At 37.0% G+C, this 27,865-nt stretch overlaps 2 protein-coding genes across 3 annotated transcripts in view; both read left to right on the forward strand.

Annotated features, from left to right (window-relative positions):
• PPAT (phosphoribosyl pyrophosphate amidotransferase) overlaps window positions 1–4,377 on the forward strand; it is a 47,043-nt gene extending 42,666 nt beyond the window's left edge. Inside the window, exons 8-11 of the mRNA XM_086746080.1 lie at window positions 1,099–1,226; window positions 1,537–1,758; window positions 2,543–2,663; window positions 3,918–4,377. Coding sequence (XP_086602206.1) covers window positions 1,099–1,226; window positions 1,537–1,758; window positions 2,543–2,663; window positions 3,918–4,093 — 647 coding nt within the window. The 3' untranslated portion in view covers window positions 4,094–4,377. The remainder of the gene's footprint in view (window positions 1–1,098; window positions 1,227–1,536; window positions 1,759–2,542; window positions 2,664–3,917) is intronic.
• Window positions 4,378–7,012: 2,635 nt separating this feature from the next.
• Window positions 7,013–27,741, forward strand: AASDH (aminoadipate-semialdehyde dehydrogenase). Of its 2 annotated transcripts, XM_010128990.2 has the most exons (14): window positions 7,013–8,358; window positions 10,389–10,509; window positions 11,221–11,561; window positions 12,315–12,507; window positions 14,797–15,038; window positions 17,627–17,733; window positions 18,184–18,356; window positions 18,900–19,092; window positions 19,607–19,725; window positions 21,052–21,889; window positions 22,984–23,147; window positions 23,738–23,863; window positions 25,102–25,233; window positions 26,299–27,741. In XM_010128990.2, exons 1-14 carry the CDS (start codon window positions 8,129–8,131, stop codon window positions 26,689–26,691), a joined length of 3,372 nt encoding a protein of 1,123 aa, XP_010127292.2. In that variant the 5' UTR covers window positions 7,013–8,128; the 3' UTR covers window positions 26,692–27,741. The 2 variants fall into 2 exon arrangements, with proteins under 2 accessions (XP_010127292.2, XP_086602199.1); XM_086746073.1 differs by lacking the exons at window positions 23,738–23,863; window positions 25,102–25,233; window positions 26,299–27,741 and having other exon boundaries at window positions 21,052–21,866; window positions 22,984–23,126.
• Window positions 27,742–27,865: the final 124 nt, after the last annotated feature.

Raw genomic sequence — 27,865 nt, forward strand, 5'->3', positions numbered from 1 at the left:
CTGGGACAGAATGGGTTGGCACAGTTCTTGAGGAGACGAAACTCATCAGGAGGAGCACATAACATCACCTTCCTGTTCCTGGCTGTGCATATGGCCTCAGTCAGGCCTGTCTCTGTAGCCATGAACGTGGTTAAGGTAGAGGAAATATGCCTTAAAAGTGAGCGGCTTAAGAAATGAACTGTATTAGTTCTTGGAAAACTTTTTAAAAAAACAGATTTACACAACAGGATCTGCAAAACAACTTTATTTTGCCAACAAAAGGTTATTTCAGGAAGATGCTTTTAATATAACTTGTAAATCTCTGCATTATCTAAGTCCTTGGGGCTGTCAATCTAATGCTTTTCTTATTATTTCAGTAGAAGCCCTCAAAAATTGTCTCAGTGACAAGATATTAGCCAGGATTCTCAAACCTAACAAGCGAGCTCTTCTTTCCTTTCTATGGACATGCCATCTGTTGATCCAATACCGTTCCCCGTCCTTGTAAAGCCAGTTTCACCCCACATCTCTTTTTTTTTTTCATTATGTTCTTACTCTTCAATATCCTCACGTCATACATTCCTTAGTACTGCTGCTGTACTCTTTGCTGTGCCTCATCTCATCACAATACCTCCAGTTCCCTCAGATGCTGCAAATTTTTTAGGACCTTAAAAGCTTCTGAAGCCTCTTATCCCTTTACTTAATTTGGGGTAAATTTTGCCAGATGATTCAAAGTTAATAAGTGGGCAGAGGCAGACAGCAGGATTGCACAAATTTTGTCTGCTGGAGTAATGGGCCTATAAATAGAATATGTGTGTTTTGAAGAAGCAGGCATAATTTCTACTTCTTTCCTCCTGTAAATAGATTTTGTAACAGGACCTTTAGTTACCCGATTAGGGCAAACTGGATTTTAATTCTCTGTGTAGTGATATGAATGTGAATGTTAGAATATGACATTATAGAAGGAAATAAAAAAATGACCTTCTGTGAGTGACTGTTTATTAGTTCTGGAGCTTTTCTCACTGACTTCTAGGCCTGCAACTTGCCACAGAAATTTGTACAGCAAATTGAGAGGAAATCTGAATTATGCACACCAGAAAAAACACTTCTTGCTGTTCTTAGGTCAGATGGTGTATTCAGTCAGGAGAAGATGCGGGCAGCAGCTTGCTATTGAAGCACCTGTGGAAGCAGACCTGGTCAGCACTGTTCCAGAGTCTGCAACCCCAGCAGCTCTTGGTTATGCTCAAAAGGTATATGTTAACTTGACTCTTTTTTTTTCCCTAAGCATATTTACACATATCTCTTTTTGTAATGGAGTGGAATGGTATGGGCCATTAGAATTTTGTATTAGTAAAGCTTTATATCTTGAGTATGCCAGGTACTCCTATTGAGTCATCTGCACTTGTTTTTTTCTGTCATGATTCCACTATATTAAGGTATTTCAAAGCTTTTTTGTTACTGTGAATTCATACTAAGTCCTAAGGCTGCTTTAAAAAAACAATAACTGAGACTAACCAGTTCTTTAGATACTAATTCTGTTTAACTGTCTCCTGCTTACAGTGCGGACTACCATACGTTGAAGTACTCTGTAAAAACCGATATGTAGGAAGAACATTTATCCAGCCAAATATGAGGTTACGGCAGCTTGGTGTTGCAAAGAAGTTTGGTGTTCTGTCTGATAACTTTAAAGGCAAGCGAGTTGTTATCATTGATGATTCAATTGTGAGGGGCAATACTATTTCACCCATAATAAAACTACTGAGAGAATCAGGAGCCAAAGAGGTAAGTTAATTTTCAGTCTGTGCAATACAGGTGTAAATAGAAGAATGCTGGGACGGTAAAGCACAGGGTTTTGTCTTCATTTGTACTGCACGTGGTTTCCTTATTTAAAAGGGCAAGTGTGCAAAAAAAAAAACCAATGGCTAGTGCATGTTTATTGTGAAGATAAGAAGTTGCTTTTATATGACTGTGATTTTTGGCTGATTAAGGGGAGAGGAACAGGTCCCTATTTATAAATCACTATCTGGCAAATAAAAGAATGGAAAACAAATTAAGATCAGAAAATCAAGCATTGGTGTGGTATTCCTGACATATGTGCGACTTATGGTACTGCATTAAGTACAACCACATATTGCAGTAAATAGCTCGTGCCTTAAGTCACCAGAGCACAATTTTTAAAATTGATTAAGATTTTTTAATTGAAACGGAGTGTGCAAGTCTGTCACTGGAGCAAAAATGTTCTGTATAATGTTTGACTTTGTAAACTGAAACTTGTGCATCAAGGACTGAACACCATAGAAAGAAAAAAAAAAGCAAAATCAGGATGGAACCTTTTAATAACATTAGGAAATACTGTAAAAATAAATTTCTAAAATTGTCTTTCTCTCTCCTGCTGTGTTGGCATCTGGAAAAAACCTTATCTTACTTTTAACCCTTCCATGACTTCTATGCAGTGCTATGTTCTGTTCCTCATCATTATTTTGCAGAACTGGGACTTTGCTATTGTGTTACGATCTGCTGACCTTCACCTTATAGCACTCTGTTTTGAAACTGTATTTTTATTCAGGTGCACATCCGTGTAGCTTCACCTCCCATAAGGTTTCCTTGTTACATGGGAATAAACATTCCAACTAAAGAAGAACTCATTGCCAACAGACCTGAATTTCATGATCTTGCAAACTATATAGGTAAATGCTACTCTTTCATTTTTTTTTCCTTTTTTGATACAGAGTTTTCACTTGTAGGTCAAAATTTGTAGGTGACAAATAAGTATTGGAAAGCTGTGTTGTCACACCTTAAGAGTTGCTTCTGGGAAAATCTTTACAACAAGGAGCTACTGTAGGTAAAATACCAGGAAGAAAATAAGTGGTGAAAATCTGTCCCATAATGAAAAGCTAATGTAGTTTTGCTTTCATAAGATATTCATAAAAATATGTTCGAAATTTGTAAACACCTACTGATTTTTCTACAAATTTAAATTTATGTAAATAATTTAATCTACATTGTGTGCTTTACTTTGAGAGAAATGACATTTGAAACTTATCAAAGAATGTTAAATACATTCTCACATCTCTAGAATGAGTCAAGTTTGCAGCAGAACAAAAGCAGAACCAACAGCTTATGTTGCTTGTGATGTGGTAAATAACATGCTCTTCATCAGAATATCAGCGACAGAAGTCACGTGAAGGCTCGTGAGTGAGGTGATCTACTATATATGGCCTATTATGCTGCAAAATACATTTTTAAATGGTTTAAGAACATAGCAGTGGTTATAGTTAGAAAACTGTAAACTTAACTGTAAACTTGGATTTCTTCTGCTTCTCTCACTAATATTGCAATAAATTCTTTCCCCACAAATTATTTTGAAGGCATGTTGAAATATTTGACGTCTGTAGGATCTAATTTTTAAGTATTATTCACAAAATAATGACTGCAAACAATAGAAAACTAATGATGTGCAAAGGCTATCAAGCTTGCCTGCTGCTAGAATATTTGCATGAACTGCCCACTGAATGTTTTGTAGCATGATGGTCCTCCTCTCCTCCAAGTCCCAATAAGCATCTGTAGTCCTAGGTGCGCAGTTTGTGGAGCACCAGCCACGCAGACATCTGCTTCCAGACCCGAACTACAGGGTAACCCTGGGAAAGTATAGGGAGTTTAGGGAGTCTTAATACACACTCTAGATTTTTGTTTCTATTGTTGCAGTATGGAACAAACACATTTGTTTCCAGCCGAGAACCTTCTGTCTGGATTTTAGTGAGAGCTCCCTGCACAAAGAATTTGAGAAGGGCAAGGCTTATTATGGTCTGATAATTTTTCATATCCGTTCCCTTTACCTAAAAGTGATCCACCTCCATACAATAATGCGTCTGCATTTCCAAAGAGCATTGCATTTGGTACAGTATTGCAGCTTTAACTGATGAATTCTTCATTTCCTCTAGGAGCAGACAGTGTTGTCTATCTTTCTGTGGAAGGGCTGGTATCGTCCGTGCAAGAAAGCATCAAAGCAAGACAAAATAATGAGAACAATCTTAAAACCCAGAAATCGCGTGTTGGAAAGATCGGTCATTGCACAGCGTGTCTCACTGGAGAGTATCCCGTAGAGCTAGAATGGTGAATTTTTAGCAGATGGACATAAGTTCATCTGTTGTTGAATGTACCTTTTTCAAAGACACCTCCTTGCTAATAGCCTTCTTACCTGTTGGTAATATGGAAAGCTTATTACACCTAACTAATTACTGTTACTAAAGTACATCCTTACTGTAAAGACTTGCCGAAAGTCTGATGTGCTGATGAAAACAATGTAAGCAAATTAAAATACAAAATCAATATCGTTTTGATGCACAGTTGTGCCTTCTATTTTCTCATATAATATTATAAAAACCAAAGTTGTTTTAATTATGTAGTGGTCCCAGAGTTTTTTGTTTTGATCTTGCCGTGGAAGTGAAATATCCCCATTAGACTTGTTCACAAAGTACAAATCATGAATCATGTGGTGTAATTCAAATTATCGAAGTCGTAATGCAAAAGTATGTAAAGTTTGATGTTCTCTTTAGGAAAAATACCAGATTCTGAAGAATCAAATTGTTTCCTCAGCAGTTCTTGCTTAGGCTTTTTAAGAAGAGAAGTGCCTAACTTTTGCATGTGTAGCTAAACAGCCTTTATTAATGAAGCCCTTTGTATCTAATTGTCCAGATTCTATGAACATAATGCCTAGCATATAATTTTATAAATTGAAGACTCAGGGAAATGTTCAGCCAAAAGCTCTCTAGTTTTATAACTTCAAAATTATTTTTTTTGAAGTCCAGTGTAATTACGTTATCTTTGTGTGCTTTTATCAGTTGCCAATAGGATATGGAAGGAGAAAAATACTTGGCACGGCAATTTCTTTTCCTGTTTCACATCTTGTCTTCTCCAGATAAGTCCTGACAATTTCTGGGGTCTGAGCTAATGCTCAGTGTGCTTTTCATATGTCAACATCCAAAGTAAACTGAAAAATTAGTCACTTTTAGTCACTGAAAAAAAGTCACTTTTCATTCTTAACAGTAAATATGATATATCAACTGAAGATTATTAGTTGTTTTGCATATAGTCTTATTTCGCTACGTTACTGCTGTTACAATAAATGTAATGTTTTAAAAAAAAAAAAAAAAGAGTTCTGAAGAACCATTAGTTATTGAATACATTGTATTTTTTAATTTGTCTCAATTACACAATTACTTGTATGCATGAACCACTATCTGAAAATGGAAAAGCACCTTTTGAAAACTATTGCAAATTTACGCACAATTTAAAAAATATTTTGTATACCTCAGTTTTTCCACTGAATACCAGCAACTTAATTTTAGATTTTCTATTTAATATTGTGCTTCTTTGGCCTTATAATTGTTTGTAACACTGTTACAAAAAAAAAAAAAAAAATAGAAAAGTTTAAGAGCGTCTTCCTTCCCCATCATCTTCTACAGAGTTGAGAATTACAGCACTGGTGATTAAATTCAAAAGGGAGCTTTCTTGGGTGGGATTTGTAGCAATTGTGCCTGATTGATAGACAAACACAAAAGAAAAGTCCCAATTCAGGAAAGCATGTAAATACATTTAATGAAGTCAAGACTGAGCCTTGTGCAGGTTCTCTGTGGAACCAGAACCTGCTCGCAGTCAAGTTTATGGCAGAATCTAGATTTTCATAAGAACTGGGCTCTAAATGTGTGCTCTTCACCAAAGCCCAGATCCGTGTATTTGGAGATGCATGTAGATCTCTTCTATTAGCACGATTGTTTGGATTTGTTTTTTTTAACAGAATCATAACAGTTCACCTGTAGAGTAAATTGAGTAAAAAAAGAACAGGGTGGAGTCACTCTGACCGCCCCCTCTCCCATATTAACAAGGGAGGAGTGTGAGAAAACAGAAAAACTGTCATTGACATTTTCCACTTTTCTCCTCAAAAAAAAAAGCAATCATTTTTAAAAGAAGGGATAAGTCGAGCTCTTAGGTTATAGATGCGTGTGCGGAGCTCTTTCTACTTGAGATAAAAAGTTAGGTGCACAGTTTAACAAGTCTGCAAGCAGAAGTTTTATCGATTTATCTGAAATGGTCTATAGAACAGACTTATAAATGAAACTTGTGCAAATACTCTTAACACATTTTCAACAAAATTGTATATTTGAAGTTGGTAATAATTGCTTAAATATGATTTGAGCATTAGGTGGCGTAATTCTGCTTTCAGTAAAATGAGTCCTAATGTCTTTTTTTCCCCCCTCGATGTTACGTATGTGAAATTACAAAGTCTGCCACTGTAAGCACTGTAACTTTCAGATACACTACATGCCTCATTTTAGTACATATTTTTCAAAACCTTAAGTTAAAGGGGAGATACTTTTAAAGTGTCGTTTTATTCTCTGACAGCTGGATTTATGCTTCAGGTTACCAGGACGTTTTTTACCACATACAGTGGACACACATATGCCACAAGTTTGTTGAGGAAGAAAACTCCTCTGGTTTTAGGTATCGTTATGTGTATTATTTTAATGTTTTACTGTGAAATTTTTTCTGCTGTATTACCAATGTGCAACTGTGTCAAATTACCATTTACAAAATGTGACAAAACAGTAGAAAGCTAATATCTAATTTCTCCCATGCATAGTTATTAAAAACGGTTATGAACTGATCTCTGTGGTCTCTCCCTTCACTGCGCTCGCCGGCACTACTCATCGAAGACTTCTTTAATCAAATGATCTGGTTGGAGATGTCCCTGCTCCTTGCAGGGGGGTTGGACTAGATGACCTTTAAAGGTCCCTTCCAACCCTAACTGTTCTATGATGCTATGATTCTGTATCACCTTGAAAGCGCCTCAAAGCTGGAGCAAATAATTTCGTGTCCCATACTCATCCTCTCCCGCATGCGGCCCGTACAGGTGCCAACTCCCGTCCCCGTCCCCGTCCCCCTCCCCCTCAGGCCCCGGCCGGCTCGGCTGGGCCGAGGGGCGAAACGTTACCACCCGGCCCCGCCACAACGGCCACCCCACCCCGCCCACCCGGAAATGACGTTCTTACCCAGGCCCAACGGCACTACCCCCGGCAGTACCACCTCGGGGAGGGGGGAACGGGACGACCACGCGGGTAGAGACGAGAGAACTCTGGAGAAGGAGAAACCTTGCTCTTCACCCCAGTACTCTGCGTTCCCTGTAGCCCCTTTATCATGTCTGAAAAAGAGCTGCTGGGAGAACTCCGGCTCACTCGCAGTTCCTCTCACCCTCAGGGAAAAAATGGCGCTGCCCCACATAGGCCACTGGCGGACCGGGCGCAGCTTGTGGACGCCCAAAGAGCGCGACCACCATCGGCCAATGAGAGTGCCGTGTTACTGCGGCGTCGGGCAGGACTAACCAATCACTAGCGTTGGCCTTCCGTTGCTAGATGGCGGCGTAGGCAAGGTGGGCGCTGGGAGGTGCCGCTCGGCGTTGCCGCAGGTGGGGACCCGCGCGGCGTAGCCGTTGCCCCCAGCCGCAGCCGTTGGGGTCAGCGGCAGCGGTTGGCGAGGCCGTGCTGACGGCGTCTGTCCCCGTGTGTGGAAACGGGGGGGCTTTGAGCGTGGCGGGGGTGGGAGGGAGCCGCCTGTCCCCTCCCGGGACCGCTGCGGAGTCCTGACCCTGCCCTTGGCCCGGAGCGTTCCGGTCCGCGACTCCGTCATCCAGTACTGGCGTGACGGGAGGGCCCCGTTGGGCAGGGACGTGCGTCAGCGCGAACGGTACCCGAAAAGCCTTGGCAGTCGACGCGTTGGGTTCTCTGCTTAAAAAGGAAAGACTCGCATTTCACAGTTCTGTTAAAATCATGAATTAAGTTATTAAAGCTGGGTACAACTGAATTAAAAATAAAGGTGTAATGGTGAGGAACAAACTACCTCTGTGCAATGAGGTCTTAGTGAGTTATTGTATCCTGGGTCCTAGGATGAGACCCATGGTAAAGGATAAAAGGATTAAGCTTTATGCTTTTGCAATGTAAGTTGTGGTGAAGCTCTGTCTTTTCTGCCAACTGTATTTTTTCCTACTTGATAGTGTTCTGTCTGTTTATGTAACTTGACTAAATTATTAAAAGTTAAAAGGTGGCAATGCAGTCTGGTTTGTTAATCTTTCAGGGGGATTGAAGATAATGCAGCTGAGATGACTCTTCAGGAAATGGTGAATCGGGCAGCTAGCCTGTACCCTGAGAGAAAAGCAGTGTGGTTTGATGAGTGCAATGACAAACCTCCAGCGTCCTACACATATGCGACGGTGGTTAAGCTTGCCATGGAATTAACAGCTTTTCTTCAAAAGCACTGTGGTCAGCAAGGAAAATGTGAAATAGGCCTTTACTGCTATCCAGGAATAAACTTACCATCGTGGATCTTAGGGTAATGGTTTGAATGCTTGCATTCTTGTTGGTTTTTTACGGATCATCTCTATTAAAGCAAATTTTCAGTTTGTTTATGTTTGAATAACAACAAAAATGCAGTAATACCATAGTAACGCAGTCAAGAGGCACTGGAGTCTTGCATTTTTTTAAGAAAAAAGATAGCAGTATTATAATGCCTTGAAAAGCCACTGCTAAAGTTTTTTTTTTAATTTTAAGTTCATTGGTCTGAAGTGTATGTAACTAGATCTGTTTTTTTAAAAGTGTATGATTAAGCATATTTATAGAAATATAAAAAATTAATGAATACTATCTTTGTTGTGCATGTTTAAAAATGGACATGATCTAAGAATAAAATGAGTATGCAGGTTTTTTAATGTATTCTTGTCTTGCAAGGAAAAAAAAAATCCATTGAAAACAAATTTAATGCTTTAAGCTAATTGAGTATACAGTTACAGTTCCATTACAGATATTGTAGAAAAACGTAACGAGCAATGCAGCATTAAGGTGACATTGATTATTTAATGGCTAGGAAATATAAATGTTTGTGATCTCAGCACTCAGTTTAATTCAACAATTTAAAAAATCCTAGTTCCTCTGATTATTTCTAATGTTTGTATCCTTTATATCCATTGCATTTATGATGTAATATACAATCCCAGCATCAAAAGCTTATGTTCTTCAGCTGATGTGTACAGCAGCGGTTGTGCTTCTTATGGCAATGATCTGTGTCAGTATTTTCCTATTGTCACACTGCACCTAAAATACAGAATAGTGGAAGAAGATGTGTCACAATTGATTATAAAGATTCCAGTGAAGTGTGTGAGCAAGCACTGCAATCCTAAATCTTCCAGAAGCACTGAGGAACTTTCTCACTGATCAGGAAATGCGTTTCCCCCAGTTCTGCAGTGGAGCATGTTTCCCAGAGATGTTGTGCAGGCACCATCCCTGATGGTTTTCAAGACCTGGCTGGCTAAAGTCCTGAACAACCCAGTCTGGTGTCACAGCTGACGCTGCTGGAGCAGAAGGCTGGACTAGGCATCCTGAGGTCCCTTCCAACCTGATTTATCCGATGTCCCAGTGAACTGACCAGCAACACAGTTTTCTTTTGCTCTGTGACTGGGAACTACCGGGGCATTTTGATTCTTACAACTATCCTTGCTGAGTAATTAACTGCTATCTATGATGCAGGGCCGGCTTAGGCGCTTACTGATATCAGTGGCTATGTGACTACACAGAATGCTGCAATTTTCAAGTCTTTGTTCTGGATCTCGTCATTACTGCAGTGATAAGTCACTTGCACAAAGAGGAAATATAATTAATTGTACGTGGGAACCCAGCCTTAGAAGAAATGTGAAGATTTATAGGAACCGTTCATATTTTGGTTGCCACTCAATCATCTCGGCTTTTTGTGGTGTTAGTTACTTCGAGTGCTTGTCTTTATCAAATGGAGCCACTAGAGGGGGGCATTGGAGTGAGCAACTTGAGGAAGCGGTACAATGTAAAGCACAGTGAATGAGAGCAGAATGATACTTCGTCTTCCTCTGTTTGTTTATTAGTGAAGAAACTCCAGAACGTGCTCAGATTCTCTTATGCTGGATTCTTTAGACTAGTGAGAGCAGAAAATGTTTTCAGTGTGCAGACTTTCAGTAGTTTTTTAAATATTTTTATACATGCTGTATATGTATACATGAAAAGCTTATATTTCTGTTCCTGGTCAATAGCAGAAGCTTTTACAATGTGGTGATGTTGATGTCAGTGATACCTTTGTCATTACCAGCCTGCTTGGCCAGAAATAATGTTGAATGTTTTCATCTAGCTTTAATCTTTTTCCTTGCTGTAAAATACCAAAAGGCAATACTGATTATAATTTTCTTCCTACTTTATTTACAACAAAATATTTAAAAGTCATGTTATGACTGCATTTTCTGGCTCTGGGAACTATAAAAGTGTAAAAGAAATGTTAGTGAAATTTAAAAGGATTTTCTTTTTTATTTTTCTATTATGTTTAAAACATTTTTGTCTTATTAGAATCCTTCAAGTTCCAGCTGCCTATTCTCCTGTCGACCCAGATGCACCACCAATGTTATCCACTTACTTCATGAAGAAAAGCAATCTTCAGTATATTCTTGTTGAGAATGATAAAATAAATGTAAGTGTCCAGGCTTCTACAGGAAGCATTAAAGGACAATTTAGAAATCTGTAGCTATTCAGATTGTGTTCTGTTTTAAAAAGCTTGGATAGGGTTCTTTTGTTTCTTCATGTCAAGAGGTTGTCTTTCTCATTCAGAAAAGAACATATTTAAGATTAGAAGTACAAAGTACTTCTCATTGTCTTCAAAAAAAATTACGTACTTCCCTATTACAGTGTTGTTGGGCAAACTTCTTGGGCACTGGCATTGGGAGGCTTTTCCAGACTTGTTTCTCTGTATGTCAAAGTTGAGAGTTGGAAATCTTTGCAATAGTTGCAAATAACACCTGCATTTAATTCATTGATTTCCTTTTGTCCAACTCCTCCCGAATCTTACACCCTCACTCATTGCAAAGGGAATAGACAAGATTGGACACCTAGTTATAATTCAAAATTCTTTGTCTTCTGGAGAATTCTTTTCTAATTTTCCCTTTCTTTTCATTATTTGCTCAGATAATTGTTTATTTCTCATTTTTAAGGTCTATGTTCACTCATATTTAATATATAAAAATAGATGAGCTTAAAACTGTCTGATGTGTGTTCTCCAAAAGTAGAGGGATGAAAAATCACAGCATATTTGTGTGAAATGCTGTTTCATATTTCATTGCATACAGCAGAACAATAACAGTGCATCCTGATTTCTGTTGATTAAATTGTTTGTCTTCTTTTACAGAAATTCTGCATGTCCCATGTTGGTTGGTTTTATCACAGTTCTTCCGCAATACAACATATTGGTTTAACTCTCTTCCAAATGAGCTCGAGCAACGCTGATTTAAATTCAAATGTAGATGATGTGAAAAGTAAATATGAACCTTTCAAAGCTGTGAACAACTCACAACCAGGATATACCATTCACTCAGATCAAACTGAAGTAAAAACATCAGAAGGAGGATACATGGACATTGGCCAGAAATACTCTTTAGCATATGTCTTGCATACATCAGGAACTACAGGGATCCCCAAAATAGTTAGAGTGCCTCATAAATGTATAGTGCCAAATATTCAGCATCTTAAGTAAGTGTGATTTCCAGTTTTCCTTTTAAATGCTTTTGCAAATTTGACATTTAGGGACTCTCTTTAATACTTCAGAGGGGTGTAGACTGGGTTTTTGCTAACACTGCTTCACTTCTTCCTCCTTCTTTGCCTTTTCAGGTTTCTTTGTTTCTATTGTTTCTAAATAGCATCATGTAAAATGTTGTTTCTCTAAATGTTGTTTTTTAATGTTTACATGGTGCTTTACCTGAATTATTGAGGGGTGTACTTCAAAGAATATGCTGTTGCTGTGAGCATTGTATTCTGGCTTGCAGCTTAAAGGAATAGATAACAAAGTTAATTATTTGTTCACAGTTATATTTAGTGTGTTCTGTAGTTTTAAAATCTTAATTCCTTTTTAGGCTACCTGAGTTTCTTTCTGTTTCATTTAGTTCTTTCTAAAAAAAAAAAAAATTGATTATGGAAAATAGTACCTTTTATTTAATTTTTTTTTTTTATGAGCATCCATTGGTTGAAGTATGCCCTATCAGCATACTTATTGGTGCGTAATGTGATGAATATCTTTATAAAGAAACTCATTAGTTTAATCAATAGTTACAGTCTTGATGCAGGAGCTCATGCTCAAATTGTCTGGCCTGCCTATGCCTACATTTTCAGAGTAGCCCGTAAGAACTTAGCTTTGCTAAAGCGCATTTCTTTCATGCTGCTCTTCCAGTTTGGAAATTTTTTTAACAACATGCATCAGATTTGTGATTCGTAGCCTTCTTATTTTAGATCCATATTTGAGATCACACAGGATGATACACTATTCCTGGCTTCTCCTCTGACATTTGATCCATCTGTGGTTGAATTGTTCCTTGCTCTGACAAGTGGAGCCTCTATTCTTGTAGTACCGAACACCATTAAAATGATGCCTGTGGAGCTCTCTGCTGCTCTGTTTCACCATCACCATGTGACAGTGCTGCAGGTAGGCAACACCTAAGATAAGTGTCTTCAGTATCTTGCTTCTCACTTTTGCTAATATGTGCTACTTTTTTATCAGTCTAGTGATCATACAGCAGGAGCACTCTTCCTTCAAGGCATAGCTCACACTGTCCTTTTGCTGTAGAGTGTTAGCTGTTTAGAAAATTACCATTTGATTGAAGCCTTAAACATTTTGTGACAGAAAACGACGAACTAAAGATAAAACCAATATTCATTTTAAGAAACCGTTAATTCTTAAGAATTAATTAAATTATTCTGTTAATTAAGCAGCTAGTTCCAAAGAATCTGGTAAAGGAATAACCTGTTAGAGACATTTTTGGCACTTTTTAATGGGCTTGATCTTAGGACCTTTCCTCATAAACAACTTTTAAGTTTTAATGGTAGTCTCTATGCTAAAAATACAACTAAACTAGTGCAATTTATAGGGTGATAAAATGTTTGTGGTTTTTACAGTAATGAGAGCAAAAGAATAATTGAATTCACAGCAACACTTACTGTTTTCAGGCCACCTGTTTGTACGCGGCTTCATGTGCCTCTTAGGTCTTTAGAGTAGATCACCTCCTATATTGTCAGTTTTAGTAAAACTTAATTGAGTATAGAAACTTAAATCAGGATGTGGGGACAACAGCCACTAGAAATAGATCTCACTTGTAATCAACTGAACAAAATGAGTATCATCTGATTAGTCTATTAATCATGATAAACGAACAAAGCCTTGCTTTGTCATTAATGTTTTAATTCCAGAGTATTTGCACTCATAGAAATGCTGACATTTCCTTTTCTTTTGGAGGAATACTGGTAGTTGAGATTGTAGGGTGTAAATTTAAGATTAGTGAGTAGTTATCTGAAGATTCCACAGCACAAAAAATCACTAGTTACAAATATTTTGTAACGTTATTCTCTGCTCTTATTTTTATTTATTATGATTGCTATAAATCTCAGTGGTATAGATTTTCCTATGATATAAAAGTTTCTTGATCAGTTTAGCTCACTTGCTTTTAGAAAAAAAAAATTAGAGATATTAATCTCTATTAGCAAGATTTTTAAGTATGCTTTTTAAGACTTTCAAAAATACTTTTTTTAAAGCATTTTAAGCATTAATAGAGAAGAGCAAAATTTTGTGAATTAAGGTATTTGAGGTGTTTTTCTAAGAAAAGTTTTACTTCGTGATTTTTTTATCATTGTCTTTATCAGTGAAGGAAGAGCTTCTTAGCTGAATTAATGCCAAAAATGTTCTCCATATAGGTTAACTGATGATGAATAATTTTGTGATGTTTCTTAAATTATAGCAAGAAATTCCTTTCCACTCTTGACTTGCTTGAGCATACTTGACAAATCTGAAAAGTTATTTTGAGGGAGGGGAAGAGTAATTTTTTCCCCCTTTTTTTCTTCACTAAATTCACTAATATTTACCAATTCAGTAAAGTTTAAATGATCAGTTGAAAAGTGATGGTCTTTATCTATTACTAGAAGAAAATAACCTGGTAAGAAATAATTCCATTAATTTTTCAGCCCTCTTACTAGAAAAAGTAGGCAAGAATGAGTGAAGTGTGTCTGTTAAAATGATTTGCTATTTTTCCCTTCAGCAAAAGTGCTCTACATCACCAAATAGTTTCATAGAAGTAGTTGTATTTAAGGAAGCTAGTTTTTTAATTCTTTTATTGTTTGTTTGTTTCTTTTCTTTATCCCCTGCTTATTTTAGAGTGTGATGTGAAAGTTTTCAGAAAAACTAATCTTTGTAAAATGTAATATTTAGACAAATCAGGAACAACCCAGAATCTGGCATCCTAGGAATTTCTAGTGTTAGGGAAAGATCTTTAAATGTTCTTTATGCAGGTTAATCAGATGTATAAACTATAACATGCTGGAATGAAGGGAACAAAGCTCAAACAGTAACATCAAGAGAATACTGTGTTTGCTGCTTTCTGTTTCAAAGTAATTAGCATAAGAATTGAAGTGCACACACTTTAGGTGATAGCTGAGACACAACAGGGAACCCATAATGCGTCTATGTAAAGAAGAAACTCTGCAGAAGAACATAGATTGGTGCTGATAGTACTCGTTAAAGACTTCACATAAGAAACAAAATCTCGCAGAACACCAGTGTGATCTATACTGGTGTCTGATGCTTGATGCCATCTACTGTATGTAGATCATTGTTAAGTACATCCACAATATAGCTATCCAGTGGATATGATAAAGCAGGAAGAAGTGTACACGTATACTGAAAAAAATTTAACAGATTTTTTTTTAATTAATTTATATCGTTCAGGCAACACCAACACTTCTCAGAAGATTTGGAGCTCACATTATTAAATCAACAGTGTTGTCTGCAAATACTTCACTTCGTATCTTAGCCCTTGGTGGTGAAGCATTTCCTGTGCTGAATCTCTTGAAAAGTTGGAAGCACGAGGAGAACAAAACAAGTATTTTTAATCTGTATGGTGTTACTGAAGTGTCAAGCTGGGCCACTTGCTACAAGATTCCTGAAGAGGTTTTTAGTGCTGATTTTAGGTAGGAGAATTCACTCTTTTCATGGCTTGGCATGTGAATGATGAAAATCACCAGAAATAGAACCTCTGTCTCCTCTGTTTCCAGGGCTACTGAGTCCTCATGACTGTTTATGCTGGTAAAAGTTACATTTGTTTTTTATGTAGAAATAGACTGATCCATTCTCTTCTGGTCTAATACAGCCCCCTCAAGTAAAGGTTGTTGAGTGATTCTTGAACAACAGAACTGCAGTCTGAAATTCTGTAGACCTGTTAAGTTTCACATTATGGGTTGTGAAGATCTCTGTTTTAGTCGTCTCTATATCTGAACCTCTTCCTCATTCCAGCCTCTGATTCTACATGCTGAACCGGGACTAGCCTAATCCAGAGATGGTACACCCTGGACATGTGTCAGTATTGAATCAGTGTTGCACTTCTGCAGGCAAACAGCTTGTGCCCAATTTGCTAGGAACATCAGTTAGCCGTACTCTGGCTCATCATGAGGCTTTTCCAGTGAGATCTTGCATGTTCAAAGAAAGAAACCTAACACAGCTGTCTGAGAGTAAAGAAATGGGGCTCTGTAACTCTTAGTCACACCTTCAGAACAAAGATATACTCATAGCTTGGCTCTGTCAAATTCAGAATGTTACTTCTGAGATATACTTTTTTTTAAGCAAAAAAGCTGAAATATTACTTTCACATGTGATCAGTAGATATATGTGTGTTTCTTTCTGCTGCCATGCTTTTGCCTACAGTTTATAAACGCCACAAATAATTGGTTAAGTGGAGACTAGGAACTGGGTTTTTTTTCTAATATTGGATAATATATTGTTCAGCAAATGATCCCACTGATACTACTTAACTAGTATGGGAGACAGAAATTTGTCCAAAGTGGCTCACCCAGGGACTCGGAGTATTTTTATGTGGACTTCCAGAAGTACTTTGTTTTTATCATTTAGTACTCTGCCGTTTTCACTCAATTACTGACTTTTTTTTTTTGTTCATTGCATTTTATAAAGAGAGTTGCAGGAGAGTCAAGGTCGTGAAAGGTACTTCCAGTTAGCTCAGTGTTTCATTCGCTCTCTGAAATGTGTAATTATTCTCTGGCATGCTAATTATACATGCGGCTTGAGTTAGTGTCCTATTAAATGGAATGTGTGGGACAAATGATGCGATATGTTAACCTGGTGCTTAGACCCTTGAAGACTGAAAACGGTAGATGGTCATATTACATTATAATGCAAAATTAATTTTCTTTCTGATTTCTCTGTGTTCAAACGTCACCTTCTCCTCAGTGAAACTTTTTTCTACTCAGAAATTTCTGTGCTCCAGAGATAACGTGGTGTTCTTCAATGCTAACTTAGGATTGAAGAACACCACAGTTCAGTTAGAATGATGGAAGTTTTTATAGTCTCTGACTGTTGTCTCCCACCCTTCACCTCAGAGCCTGTTCCATTCTAAACTTCATTGCAAAGGGAATTAGGTTGCTTTTGCAGTAAGCAGCCCCAGATACAACAAAACCAGGACAGACCATTTTATGTCTTCTTCAATGAGATGAGATGTTGTTTGTCTTTTATTTTTGCTGTTCTGTGGTATATGTAGGGGTTTTGTTTGACAATGTTAAATTATACTCTTCTTCAGTTTTGTCTTTGTGCTGGGACTTCCCCATGGTATGGGGCAGACACATGTAATATCTAGGATGCTTTCTCATACCTATTTGTCGAGTAATTCTATTCTGAAGCTGAGCAAAGGAAGGAGAAGGGGAAGAAGATTCTCACTTGGCAGAAATATACGTTTTACAAAATTTGACTGATTTTTGGTGAACTTCAGATAAAGTTTCAACGGCTTAAATAAGGAGAGTTGAACAAGAGCAGTTAGGTTAAAATATGATAATTTATTATAGAAATTGAACTGGAACCCATGCCTAACTTCATATATTCCTGCAGTTTTTTTAAGTTACTTTGCTTTTTAAATTTTACTTTACTGAAGAAAATATATTATTCTGTACTCCCACTCAGAAATATATTCAATAAATGAGGTTCTGCAAGTGCTTGAAGAGGCTAGATAATTAAGGGAAAGGAAGGAGTTGGTTTGCAGCTCAATAGAAGTCTGTAATACATACATGACACTGAAATTATAATTTCTTTTATTTCAGTCTTTTCTGAAAAAGTCAACTGCACTTGTTGCCACAACATCAGTAATAAAATAGAATAAAAGCTCAAACTAGGTAGGACAGGGAAAGAATGAATTAGAAAGCAGTTACATGTATTTAAATTGGTTGAGTTTGATGGCAGTTTTAACCTGGGGGACTTAAAAACTGGCTGAAACTTTCAGTGTACTCTCAGGGTATTTCAGTGTCCATTCATGCCTTATTTTATATCATTCTGGTTCTTGGTACATGATAATGAAACCCATGCATATTGATAAGGTTTTCAATTATGAACAAATTGAGATTATTTTAAAGAAGAAACATTTGTCAGAGAGAAGCCCCAAGCATCTACTTTTGCTGTAATACCAATCCTTTAAAAGACTGTATGCTAACTCATTTCTGGAACAGTTGATTTGTGTTCAGAAGGGAAAGGATTTTATTATATCTCTCTCTAATGAATTTAGAACTGATTTCCCTATACCTTTGGGATCACCGCTCCTTGGAACAAAAGTTGAGGTCAGAGATACCAACGGTTCTGCAGTTCTGGAAGGCGAGGGACAAGTATTTATAGGTTATTTGATATTTCTTATTCTTCTAAGATACTTTTCTTAATTGATTAAGTTTTAATAATACATTGATTATTTTCCTTGATGTCTGCCTCTGATACAAGGATTAATATAGCATTTTAAGTTCCTATTGGGCTGAGAACCTTCTGATAGTAATTTAGGTTGTTGGAATGATGAACAGGAAATTACCATGATTTTATCTGCAGACTGTGCTTTCATTATATTGACTTTTTTCCTGCTTGCATTTTGACATTCTCAGTTGAAGTAATTTCTGTGTATTAACTGAATTAACTGCATAGACCAATTTGTACATTGCAGAAGTTTAGACATCGATAATAATCTTTTAGTACTTCTCATAATGCTTGTTAGAGTTTAGGAGAATTTGATAAAATACTCTTTATAATAATTTACAGTTAGCCATTTAATATGTATGACCACAATCTTTTCTTATGTAGGTGGTGAAGAACGAATCTGCTTTCTTGATGATGAAGTAACTGTACTGCTTGGTACAATGAGAGAAACAGGGGATTTTGTGAGAGTGCAGCATGCGAAGTTGTTCTTCTTGGGTCGGAAAGACAATCAGATTAAACGTCATGGAAAACGTTTTAATATTGAATGTTTGCAGCAGGTAATAGAACATCTAGTGGGTAGAGTATGCCAGTATAAAAGAGCAGGGATAAGGAACGCGTCCTTATCATTGGAAATGGGTATTTACTCATTTTCAGATGACTTTTAGGAGTCTAAGAGAAATTGGGAGGGTGTATTATCAAAACTCTAGTCATATAATTTAGGGAGGAGTTTGGTTCTGAGTTCTTGGAAATCTGTGTTATTATCTTTTTCCAGCAGAATTGAGGACTGTATAAACAGCTGAAAAATACTGAACATTGATTGCACTGCCATGCTTGTATAGTGATTGTTCTACAAGACTGAATGTCAGGCTCGTGGATTATATCTCATTCATGGCATTTAGGCAAATAATACATATATCTCTGAGTTCATTGTGTGAAGAAGTACAAACTTCAGCTACAAGATAAGTTATTTCATAGGATGTTACGTAAGAATGCAAGACATATACATTTTAAATGTGTACTTTTTAAAGTTGTGGTTTTGACTCCTTTTACTCTGTTGATGAACTGCATTTCAAAGCAAGACTAATAATTTTAAATTACAGGCTGCTGAAGATCTTTGTCAAGTAGAAGCTTGTGCAGTCACCTGGTATGAGCAGGAAAAACTTATCCTATTTGTTGTACCCAAAGATGATTTCGAAGAGAGAGAAGCATTTAAAGAACTCCAGAAACGTCTACCAGCTCATGCAGTCCCTGATGAGCTCATACTGATTAAAGCTTTGCCTTTAACATCACATGGTAAATGAAACTATTAAGTACCCTTGCTACTTACTTTAATGATCTCTGTTCCTTTTTTAAAATTTTATTTTTTAATTCACCAAAATCTGGTACCTGATTCATGTTTTTTTCAATATGTGGATTAGATAACTAACTCCTAGTAGGAAATCATGACCATATATTATTTTTTCTTGATAATGTTTCGTTCGAGAGCCAAAGAATAGTGGTAAAATCAATTAACACTGCACATTTCTTATCTCAGTCGTTCCTGAGTCGTGGCAGTCTGTAACAGAACTCTGATTTCAGCTGGGGAAAGATCAGGCCTTGAACATGGGATTATGTGGGAGGCTAGGGTAAATGTTCAAAAAACTTATTGTGTTCTGTATAGTTGATTGGATAAAAAAAATACAGGTGCAGCTGAGTATGAATAAGGAAGTGTGTACAAGAATAAAATGACTATTTGGACAGAGCAAATTTTGGAAGTGTAAATGGTAAAAGAGCAATGAAAAAAAATCATACTTTATTTTCTACAAAGGCAAAGTTGATATATCTGAACTGAACAAGATTTACCAGAACCATCTGAACTCCAGAAGGCCTGACAGTAAGCTGATTGGCGCAGAGGAATTGTGGGAAAGATTGCAGTATTTATGGAAGGTAGTATTTTGAGCTGCCTTTTTATCTTTGCAAGTGGATCATTATACATGTGTCAGGAATTAAACAGTTTCAAGAAGTATGACTAATGCAACCAGAACATTCTAGCTGCCTATAGATGTAAGCAGTACAGTTCTTTCTGTTCAGTTAATATTTAAATATAGCCCCTCTGCAGTGGCCAGGAGGGAGTCATTTATAATTCTCTACCAGATAAAACTACAGGCTGAGGTGTAAGCAATTAGCATAAGAAGGACGTAGCTTGTCAGTAGTTTTTTGAAAACTGCTTCACATACCAAAGAAGGTATCCCTAAGGGAAACAAGTAACTGGGACATGGAAACTTCGTACAAAATAGCTACTATGTTAGTAGAGTTTCTTATTTCTAAATATAATTATGAATTAAAGAGTCTTTTTTTTAAATAGATGGCACAGTTGAATAATTGTCTCTTAGACTGTCTGTTTGTATTGTTTATAAATTTCAGTGCTAAAGACTTGGTTTTTCAAGGTACTCAAGTGTAATGCTGAACAGTATTATTTTTTTTTCAAAGATAGATGTCCAAGTTTCACCTAGAAGTGGGATTTGCTGTGGCTAGGACTTGAACAAGTAAATGTAGTGAAATTAGTAACACAATTTGCCTGTGCTGATACTTGCCATATTGGTGGCTATGGAAGTGATAACCCAAAGGGATGGGATGTGCCCTACACCCATTATGGCCAGCAGAAAGCAGCTTCCAAAACCAGAGGATTTGGACTTCACACCCAGACTTAACAAGCCAGGAGTGCAGTGAGAGGAGATGTAGTAGTTGCTGTTTGTTGTAGTAACAATGCCAATTCCAAAATCCTTCATGAATTTAAGGGCTTATGGCTTCAAAAGTACGTAGATAAGTAGGTTAATTAAATAATTCAGAAGTAAAAGATACCAGTTTATATAAGTTTTGTTAATAAATTAAAGCACCTAAACCAATTTTATCACAAGGCATCAGTGTTTTATCTGCAAAGTTGTAATTAATAAATGGTATAGAGATTGCAAGTGGCCAACAAAAATACAGCACAATTTGCTTTAATTTCTTAGACTGCAGAATTGGAATTGAGCAAAACATTTTGTAGTACAAAACTAGTATCTCCCTGTTTCCCCGTTCGTCCCCAGATCCCGTTCTGTCACTACCTCTATTGACACTAACATGTTTCTTGTGATTTTTTGCAGAGTAGTGAATTTCCTCAGTTGTTTGTTTTTAGTGGGACTTCTGGGTATTCAAGTGGATTTTACCCAACTTGAGGTTTTATGTATGTGACATGGTGTAACACCTGTGGACTCTTTCCTTTTTCTCTAGTCTGTTCTGGGTCTTCTAGATGATTCCACAGGAATTTCTAAAGATGCAGTGTTTCTGTACAGTGGTGGAGACTCCTTAAAGGCTCTACGATTTTATGATGAAATTGAGATGCTAATAGGCAAAGCTGTGCCTGGACTCCTTGAAGTTATTCTCAGTCGCTCAATTGAAGACGTTTATAGACATACTCTTAAAATTCTGTTTCCAGAGGAAGATCAATTAATGAATTATGACAATGTTGTGAAAAGAAAATTAAGCGGCAACAGCAGAGATGACTTCCATGGAAAATATCTTAAACTGAAATCTGAAAGAGATCTTGAGGTTGCTTCGGGGTTAATTTCATTTATTGCACTAAGCAGAGGAAATCATTTTTTTTTTATTAATTTCACCAAGTCTTTTATGCAACCCAATAATACAGTGCATATAGGAGTGGAACTCCTACAGCAGCCATCCTTTCTACATTTAATGACTCCAAGTGTAACGAAGAACAATGCACAAGGGCATGAAATGGAGAACAGAATTTTAGGAGTTATGAACAAGGCAAATAAAACTGACTGTTGCTCTGTACAGCAGATCCATGCAGAATGTAGTCATGGATCAGTGGCAGAGTTGGCATTATGCATAAGATGGAAGTCAAATACAAGAAAATGTGTTGATGCATCGCCACTGGTTGTAATACCATCTAAAGAAGAAGTATCTGCATTGGTGTATGTTGGCTCCCACTCTCATGCAGTGCAGGCGATTGATCTCAATTTGGGAGAAATAAAATGGGAGAAGAACCTCGGAGATCGTATTGAATCTTCTGCGTGCATATCTAAGTGTGGAAATTTCATTGTTGTTGGTATGTCTTTTGTTTAAGCCTTCATTTTAAACTATTTTTTTTTTTCTGCTAAATATGAGGTGAATGACAGAATCTTGTTTCTTACCTCTGAATCTACACTTGTCCATAAACTTCTGTATCTGCTTCAGAACTAACTTATTGTAAAATCGAAACAGAAGGAAAAAGTAATTTAAGTTTAATGATAACCAGTGATGGATTTTGTCTAACATACACGCTTGTGGTTTATTATGTGCCAATTTATTAATAAGGCATTATTAAGGAATAGTCAGTAGGTATGGTTTCTTATTAGTGATTGATTAAGCTGTGACCTTTAAACTGTTTGGTTTTTTTTTTAAAGTATAGAAAGGTGATATAGTCTTGAAATGCCCTTAAAAATTGAGGTAGAAATTAGTACATGGTGCCTCAGATTATTTTTTGCAGTTTAATTATCTCATTTGACTCTTCTTTTTGGATATAAAGAACATGTTTGAATAGTTTTTTTATTTTATCATGTAAATTGTCATCAGAGTTGCCATTATTCATCTTAGTGTTATCTTTTAGCTAATACGTATATATGACTGGTTAGCACAGATGTCCAGCTAGTGAATTTTTTTATGCAAAGCTAACGTTACCATCTTTTTGCTCGTATTTTGATTGCTATTTACTCTGATAACAAAATTGAATGTTTTATTGAAACTGAAGGAGTTTCTAGAACTACAGTTCCATTTTCATTAGAAAACATACAGACTTTATTCTTTCAACATCTTTTTTTTTTCAGAAAGGAAAATAAGGGAAGAGGTAATTTAAAAAAACATTGTCCCTTTTCAGCAACTCTCTGTGTCCTCTAATACTATTATTGTAAAATTTGATAGAAAGGTAGTAAAATAAGTATATTCTAAATCTAGCCTGGAAAGAACACACAGGAGTGTATGAACTATCAGCCAAGACTTTGAGCTAAAAGAAGAGGAGAACCTTTGGAAAATGTTTTGAAACTGTACTTCATGAGTCATCTTATTTCTTTTCAGCCCTGATGCAACTATCACTATAAGTCACACCATAAAAACAAATATTCATTATCTTTTTTTTTTCCCCTGTTGTGTTTTATTTTCATGCAGGTTGTTATGATGGCTTAGTGTATGTGCTTCAAAGCAGTGGTGGAGAAATACACTGGACTTTTGTCACAGAAGATACTGTGAAAAGCTCTGCGGTTGTAGACCCTTCCAGTGGACTAGTCTACATAGGATCGCATGACCAACATGTGTATGCTTTGGATATTTATGTAAGACTACTGACTAATTTTTATGTATAAAAGAATAAATATCCAACTTAGACCCTATTTGTGGTACACCAGATGAAGCTCACTGGTGTTAGTATTCTCAGGAGTCCACAATTACATGTTTGAAATAGTTGGCCTGCTTGAAGTGGGGTTAGGATTATAAATAGTTTGAGTGGTGTCCTCAGCTGTGGTCCTTGTGCTACTAGTCCTGGTTGAAACCAAATCTTAAGTTTCTTAGTGATTAAATTCTCTGTGGGTGTTTCAGAATAGGGTGCCCAGCTAGAAATAAAACTATGGCTTAATGGTGGAAAGAGAATCTTACATTCTAAAGGATTGGATGAGGGAGATGGCAAGTAAGAGGGGCAGACACTACCTCTTCATTAACCTAATTTCTTTTAATTCCTGGAAGAGAAAGTAGCCAATGGCATATGTGTTCCTGTAATAGCATGTAGATTATATCTTCACTTCTTAACCAGTATTTGCTGAGTAAATGCAGTGTTGGATAAGCTTTGACATTTAAAGGTCTTTGTAAACATGATGAGCTTCAACTCAAACTGAATTTTTTTTGTTTATCTTTTTTTTTGTGCTTACAGAAGAAGGCATGTATATGGAAGTTACATTGTGAAGGTGGAGCTGTGTTTTCATCTCCTTGTCTAAGCTCTTTTCCACATCATCTTTATGTAGCTACACTTGGAGGACTATTATTGGCTGTAAACCCAGTATGTACCTTTACTTGTCTTTGATCCCAATCTCAAATTTAAATGAAACCAAAATGCAGTTCTGAAGCTAAGATCACTTTTCTGATGAAAAGAACTAGATGATCATGTTACCATAAGATATTTTTCACTTGAGGGCCTTATTATTATACACAAGGTTACTGTAATAATTCCTGTGTTTCAGAAAGCTACCTGGTGATAAAGAGAACTGAAGTGACTTGCTTGAATTTATATGCTGACTGTAGGCCAAAGTGGGAATCAGTGTCTTCTCATTCCCATATACTGCCTTATGCGTTAAACTACTGATTGAGAGCATGTCTGGAGATTTTTTTTTCCCCTCCCTCCCTTTGACAGTTGGATTAGGAAAAAAAAAAATACACAGAACTTACTGAAATCAGAACAGAATAGAGAAAGAAGCCCCTTCATTCCTCTTACTGTTTCTTTCCCCATAGTCATCTAAAGAGCTGTCCCCCTTAATCTTGGACTGCTATTCTCACACAACCCAGAGCATCAGTCCTAACCGTCTTTACCTCCCACCCACTCCAAGTTTCCTCAGTAATGCCCAACCTAGTGTTAGAAGACTAGTGTATGGTTTTGCAGCTCTAGTGGGCTGTGGTTAAGAAAAAAACAGATTTTTTTTTTTTTATTCCCCATAATCCTGAGTAACAGGTAGTTGAGAAACCTAGCTGTAACTCCAAGGGATTATTTATAAAAATAGGAATGTGCAGGCTATGTTAGGAGCTTATTGTGACCATTGTAGATTGTGGGTTGCAGCATTTCCTACAGTATTCTACAGTATTTGTAGTTTATAACATAATACAACTTGCTTTCAAGATACCCTCTTCTTCATTGGTCTTTGTCATATATTGAGAAGTGGGGAATGGAATAAAAAATGAATCTGTCATTTATTAACAGTACTACTTCTGCTACACTATTATAATTATTATTTTGCCTACGGGGAGGAAGAGAGGGGAGGAACAGGGCTATTGAGTATCCCTTGGAAAACACTAAACATTTTGTTGAAATAAGGTTGGAAGAATAGTTTTGCTTCTGGTACTGTTGTGCATTCTGGGTAGCGGAAGCCTGCTTTTCTTCACCTTTTTTTTTTTTTTTTTTTTTTTTTTTTTTTAATTCCCTCCTCTGAATTCTTAAGGACTGGGTCAAGCTGTGAAGGAAGGGTTGTTTTGTGCAGCTTCTTACAGTTGTGTTAAACATCAGATATTCCTTGCTGCCATTTACAGGTGATGGGGAATAAGATTTGGAAAAGCTTCCTGGGAAAACCACTCTTCTCGTCTCCTCACTGCAATGAGAAGTGCGTTTGTGTTGGATGTGTGGATGGAAACTTATATTGTTACGCTCATTCTGGAGAAAAGGTAAAAGTGGTGCTGGGTTTTTTATGTTCATCACAAAACTCTGAATAAGATGTTTTATAAATACTCTTTTCTCTAAGGTTTAATGATTAACATATACCTTTTTGTGAACCAAATAGAAGTGTCTAGTTATTGTTACAGAGAGGACAAAGTAGAAAAACTGTTTGCCTGGGGTAGTCCATGCAGTTCATGGCAAAACTGTAAACTCTCAAGTTGCTTCATGCTGTAACAGAATTTTTAGTTCAGAGCTTACACCTAAAGGAAGTGTTCAAGAGCAGTGGCAGCAAATGAAATGATATGGTTTTGGGTTTGGAGTTTTTCAAGCATGTTTAAAGCCATCTCTTCTGTAAGATGGTGCCTATTGAGAAGTAAAGGTTTCTGAGAATGTTAATGCATTTCTCAAAGAAAATAATTGACATCACAGCAGAAATATGCCAAATCATAATTCTGGTAAAATACGTGTCAGTCTTCATGTTGAATTAAATGAGAATCTTTTTTTATTTCCTCAGAGATTAGTGTGGTTTGTATCTGGTGTTAAAACAAATGACGCTGTTTCTGTTTGTTTGCCTGAGATGCAGTATTCATAGCAATTCCTCAGCCTCTTCTGATTATAAAATATGTGTTAGCCCGTGCCCTGCTTCCTGCCTGCTTGCAGCAGTGTTGCAGAACTGATACTCTCTTGAGGAGGGATCTGCACATCATTAGCATGAGCAGAGGAAATCTGTATTACAAAAGGAGTATTTGTCTTTTTGGCAAAGACTGGCATGTTAACAGAATTCTCAAAGTTCATTACTAATTGTGGTACAACAGCACAAGAACATGCTTTTACCAAGTTGGCCATCTTTACGTGGGCCTTGCACATCTATTCTGTGAGTCTTTTATCACTTACTGTGTGTGTAAAACTTAACTTATTATTTGACAAGTATTTACCAGCCCTCACTGAAATCTAGTACACTCTTGAAATAAAATGCTCTCCTGTCAACAACCAGTCTATTAAGAAATTACAGTTGCTATCAAACTGATAATGTGAACAACCTTTGCTAATGGGTGGTTATGTTCTTTCTGTAGGTTTGGCAGTTTTCCACTAATGGACCAGTGTTTTCATCTCCATGCATCTCAAGTTTAACTAAGCAAGAAATATTTTTTGGCTCCCATGATTGCTTTATATACTGTTGTAACATGGAGGGTAATCTGCTGTGGAAATTTGAAGCCACTTCAAGTGTATACGGAACACCATTCGTTTTCCAAAGTGATGACTTAAAGAACAAAATTCTTTTGGCAGCAGTATCTACAGATGGCAAAGTGTGGATCCTGAATGCCAAGACTGGAACAGCAGAAGGAGTAGATAAGCTTCCAGGAGAGGTTTTCTCTTCGCCCGTAGTATGGGGAACAAAACTTGTTGTTGGCTGTAGAAATGATTATGTTTATTGCCTAGATTTGTATTTAACAGGAAGAAAATAACATCTAAGATGTTAGGCTGCTTCCTTTTCATTGTTTACAGTTGTAAATTAAGAACTCACAGGCGCTCTCTACCTCTTTGCACCAGGCAGTGTCCAGAGTAGGTAGTGATGGGTGTTGGCTTGCTTGGGTACTGTTTGATGGAGGTTGGCTGCTCAGCACCCAGCTGGAAAGTTTCACTGTCCCTCCCTTGTTTCCCAGCTCCGATTCATGAAAGAACATGTTTCAGATGGTTTAGATTTGAATGTTATTCTTTGACCTGTGTAGTAAGAAAATGAAAGTCAGTAGTTTGGCTTCAAACTCTTGCGGGATTGGGAGAAACTGTGGTAAAGTGCCATACTTTGCAGCTTGGAATAACGTGCTTGTCTCCCCGAGGGCGGAATGTATTCCTCTCTCTGAGTCCAGTCTAGCCCGTGCCAGGCTCTTCCATACCTCAGACTGGTGTTTGTCTGGTCTGATGAGGTTTCTATGCCATGGCAAGGTAACCCAAGTCCTTTTTTGCATCTAACTTTTAACTTGATTTCTGAAGACATAGCCTACATTACACATACCTGGCAGTAGTGACCTGTTTACTACAGTTTGTATAAACTGAATAGTTCCTCTTTTGTGAGCCTAGGCCCTCCTGGGCTTCAATTCAGCTAAGCATATACTTAAACTGCGTTGAAGGCAGTAGGAGTTACTTCTTGTATTTGAAAGTGGAGAATATACTTACCTGTGTGCATTTATTAAATTTCAATGACAAGTACAGTATGAGTTCCAAGATGAAGTGTGCACTGCTCCAATCAACCATTGTCAAATAATTTTTAAGAGATTTTTGAGAGACACACTGTCTTTACAGAGAACTATTTATAAAGGGTTGTGTAAATTGGTTTTGGTTGTCCTTAATGCCTTAAAAGGAATTACCAGTGGCCTTAGTAATATGAATCAAGTATATGCAGTGACAAAAGTACACTTAACTGAGAGCATCTTCCTGATTATGAGTCTTCGAAAAGAACTACAGTAGTAACTACTATCTCACTCTCTCTCATGAGCCATCTACTTTGAGTTCCAACATCCTAGTTCCTCCATGTTATCGTTAGCAGAAATACATAGGCAATATACTTGCAGCACTCTAAAAAGTTCTACTTATAAAGCAAACCTTAACTACATGGTTAGCGAAAGGAGACACAGAATACAT

This window comes from Chlamydotis macqueenii, chromosome 4, assembly GCF_036417535.1.
Source record: "Chlamydotis macqueenii isolate bChlMac1 chromosome 4, bChlMac1.mat, whole genome shotgun sequence".
NCBI classification, from domain to species: domain Eukaryota; kingdom Metazoa; phylum Chordata; class Aves; order Otidiformes; family Otididae; genus Chlamydotis; species Chlamydotis macqueenii.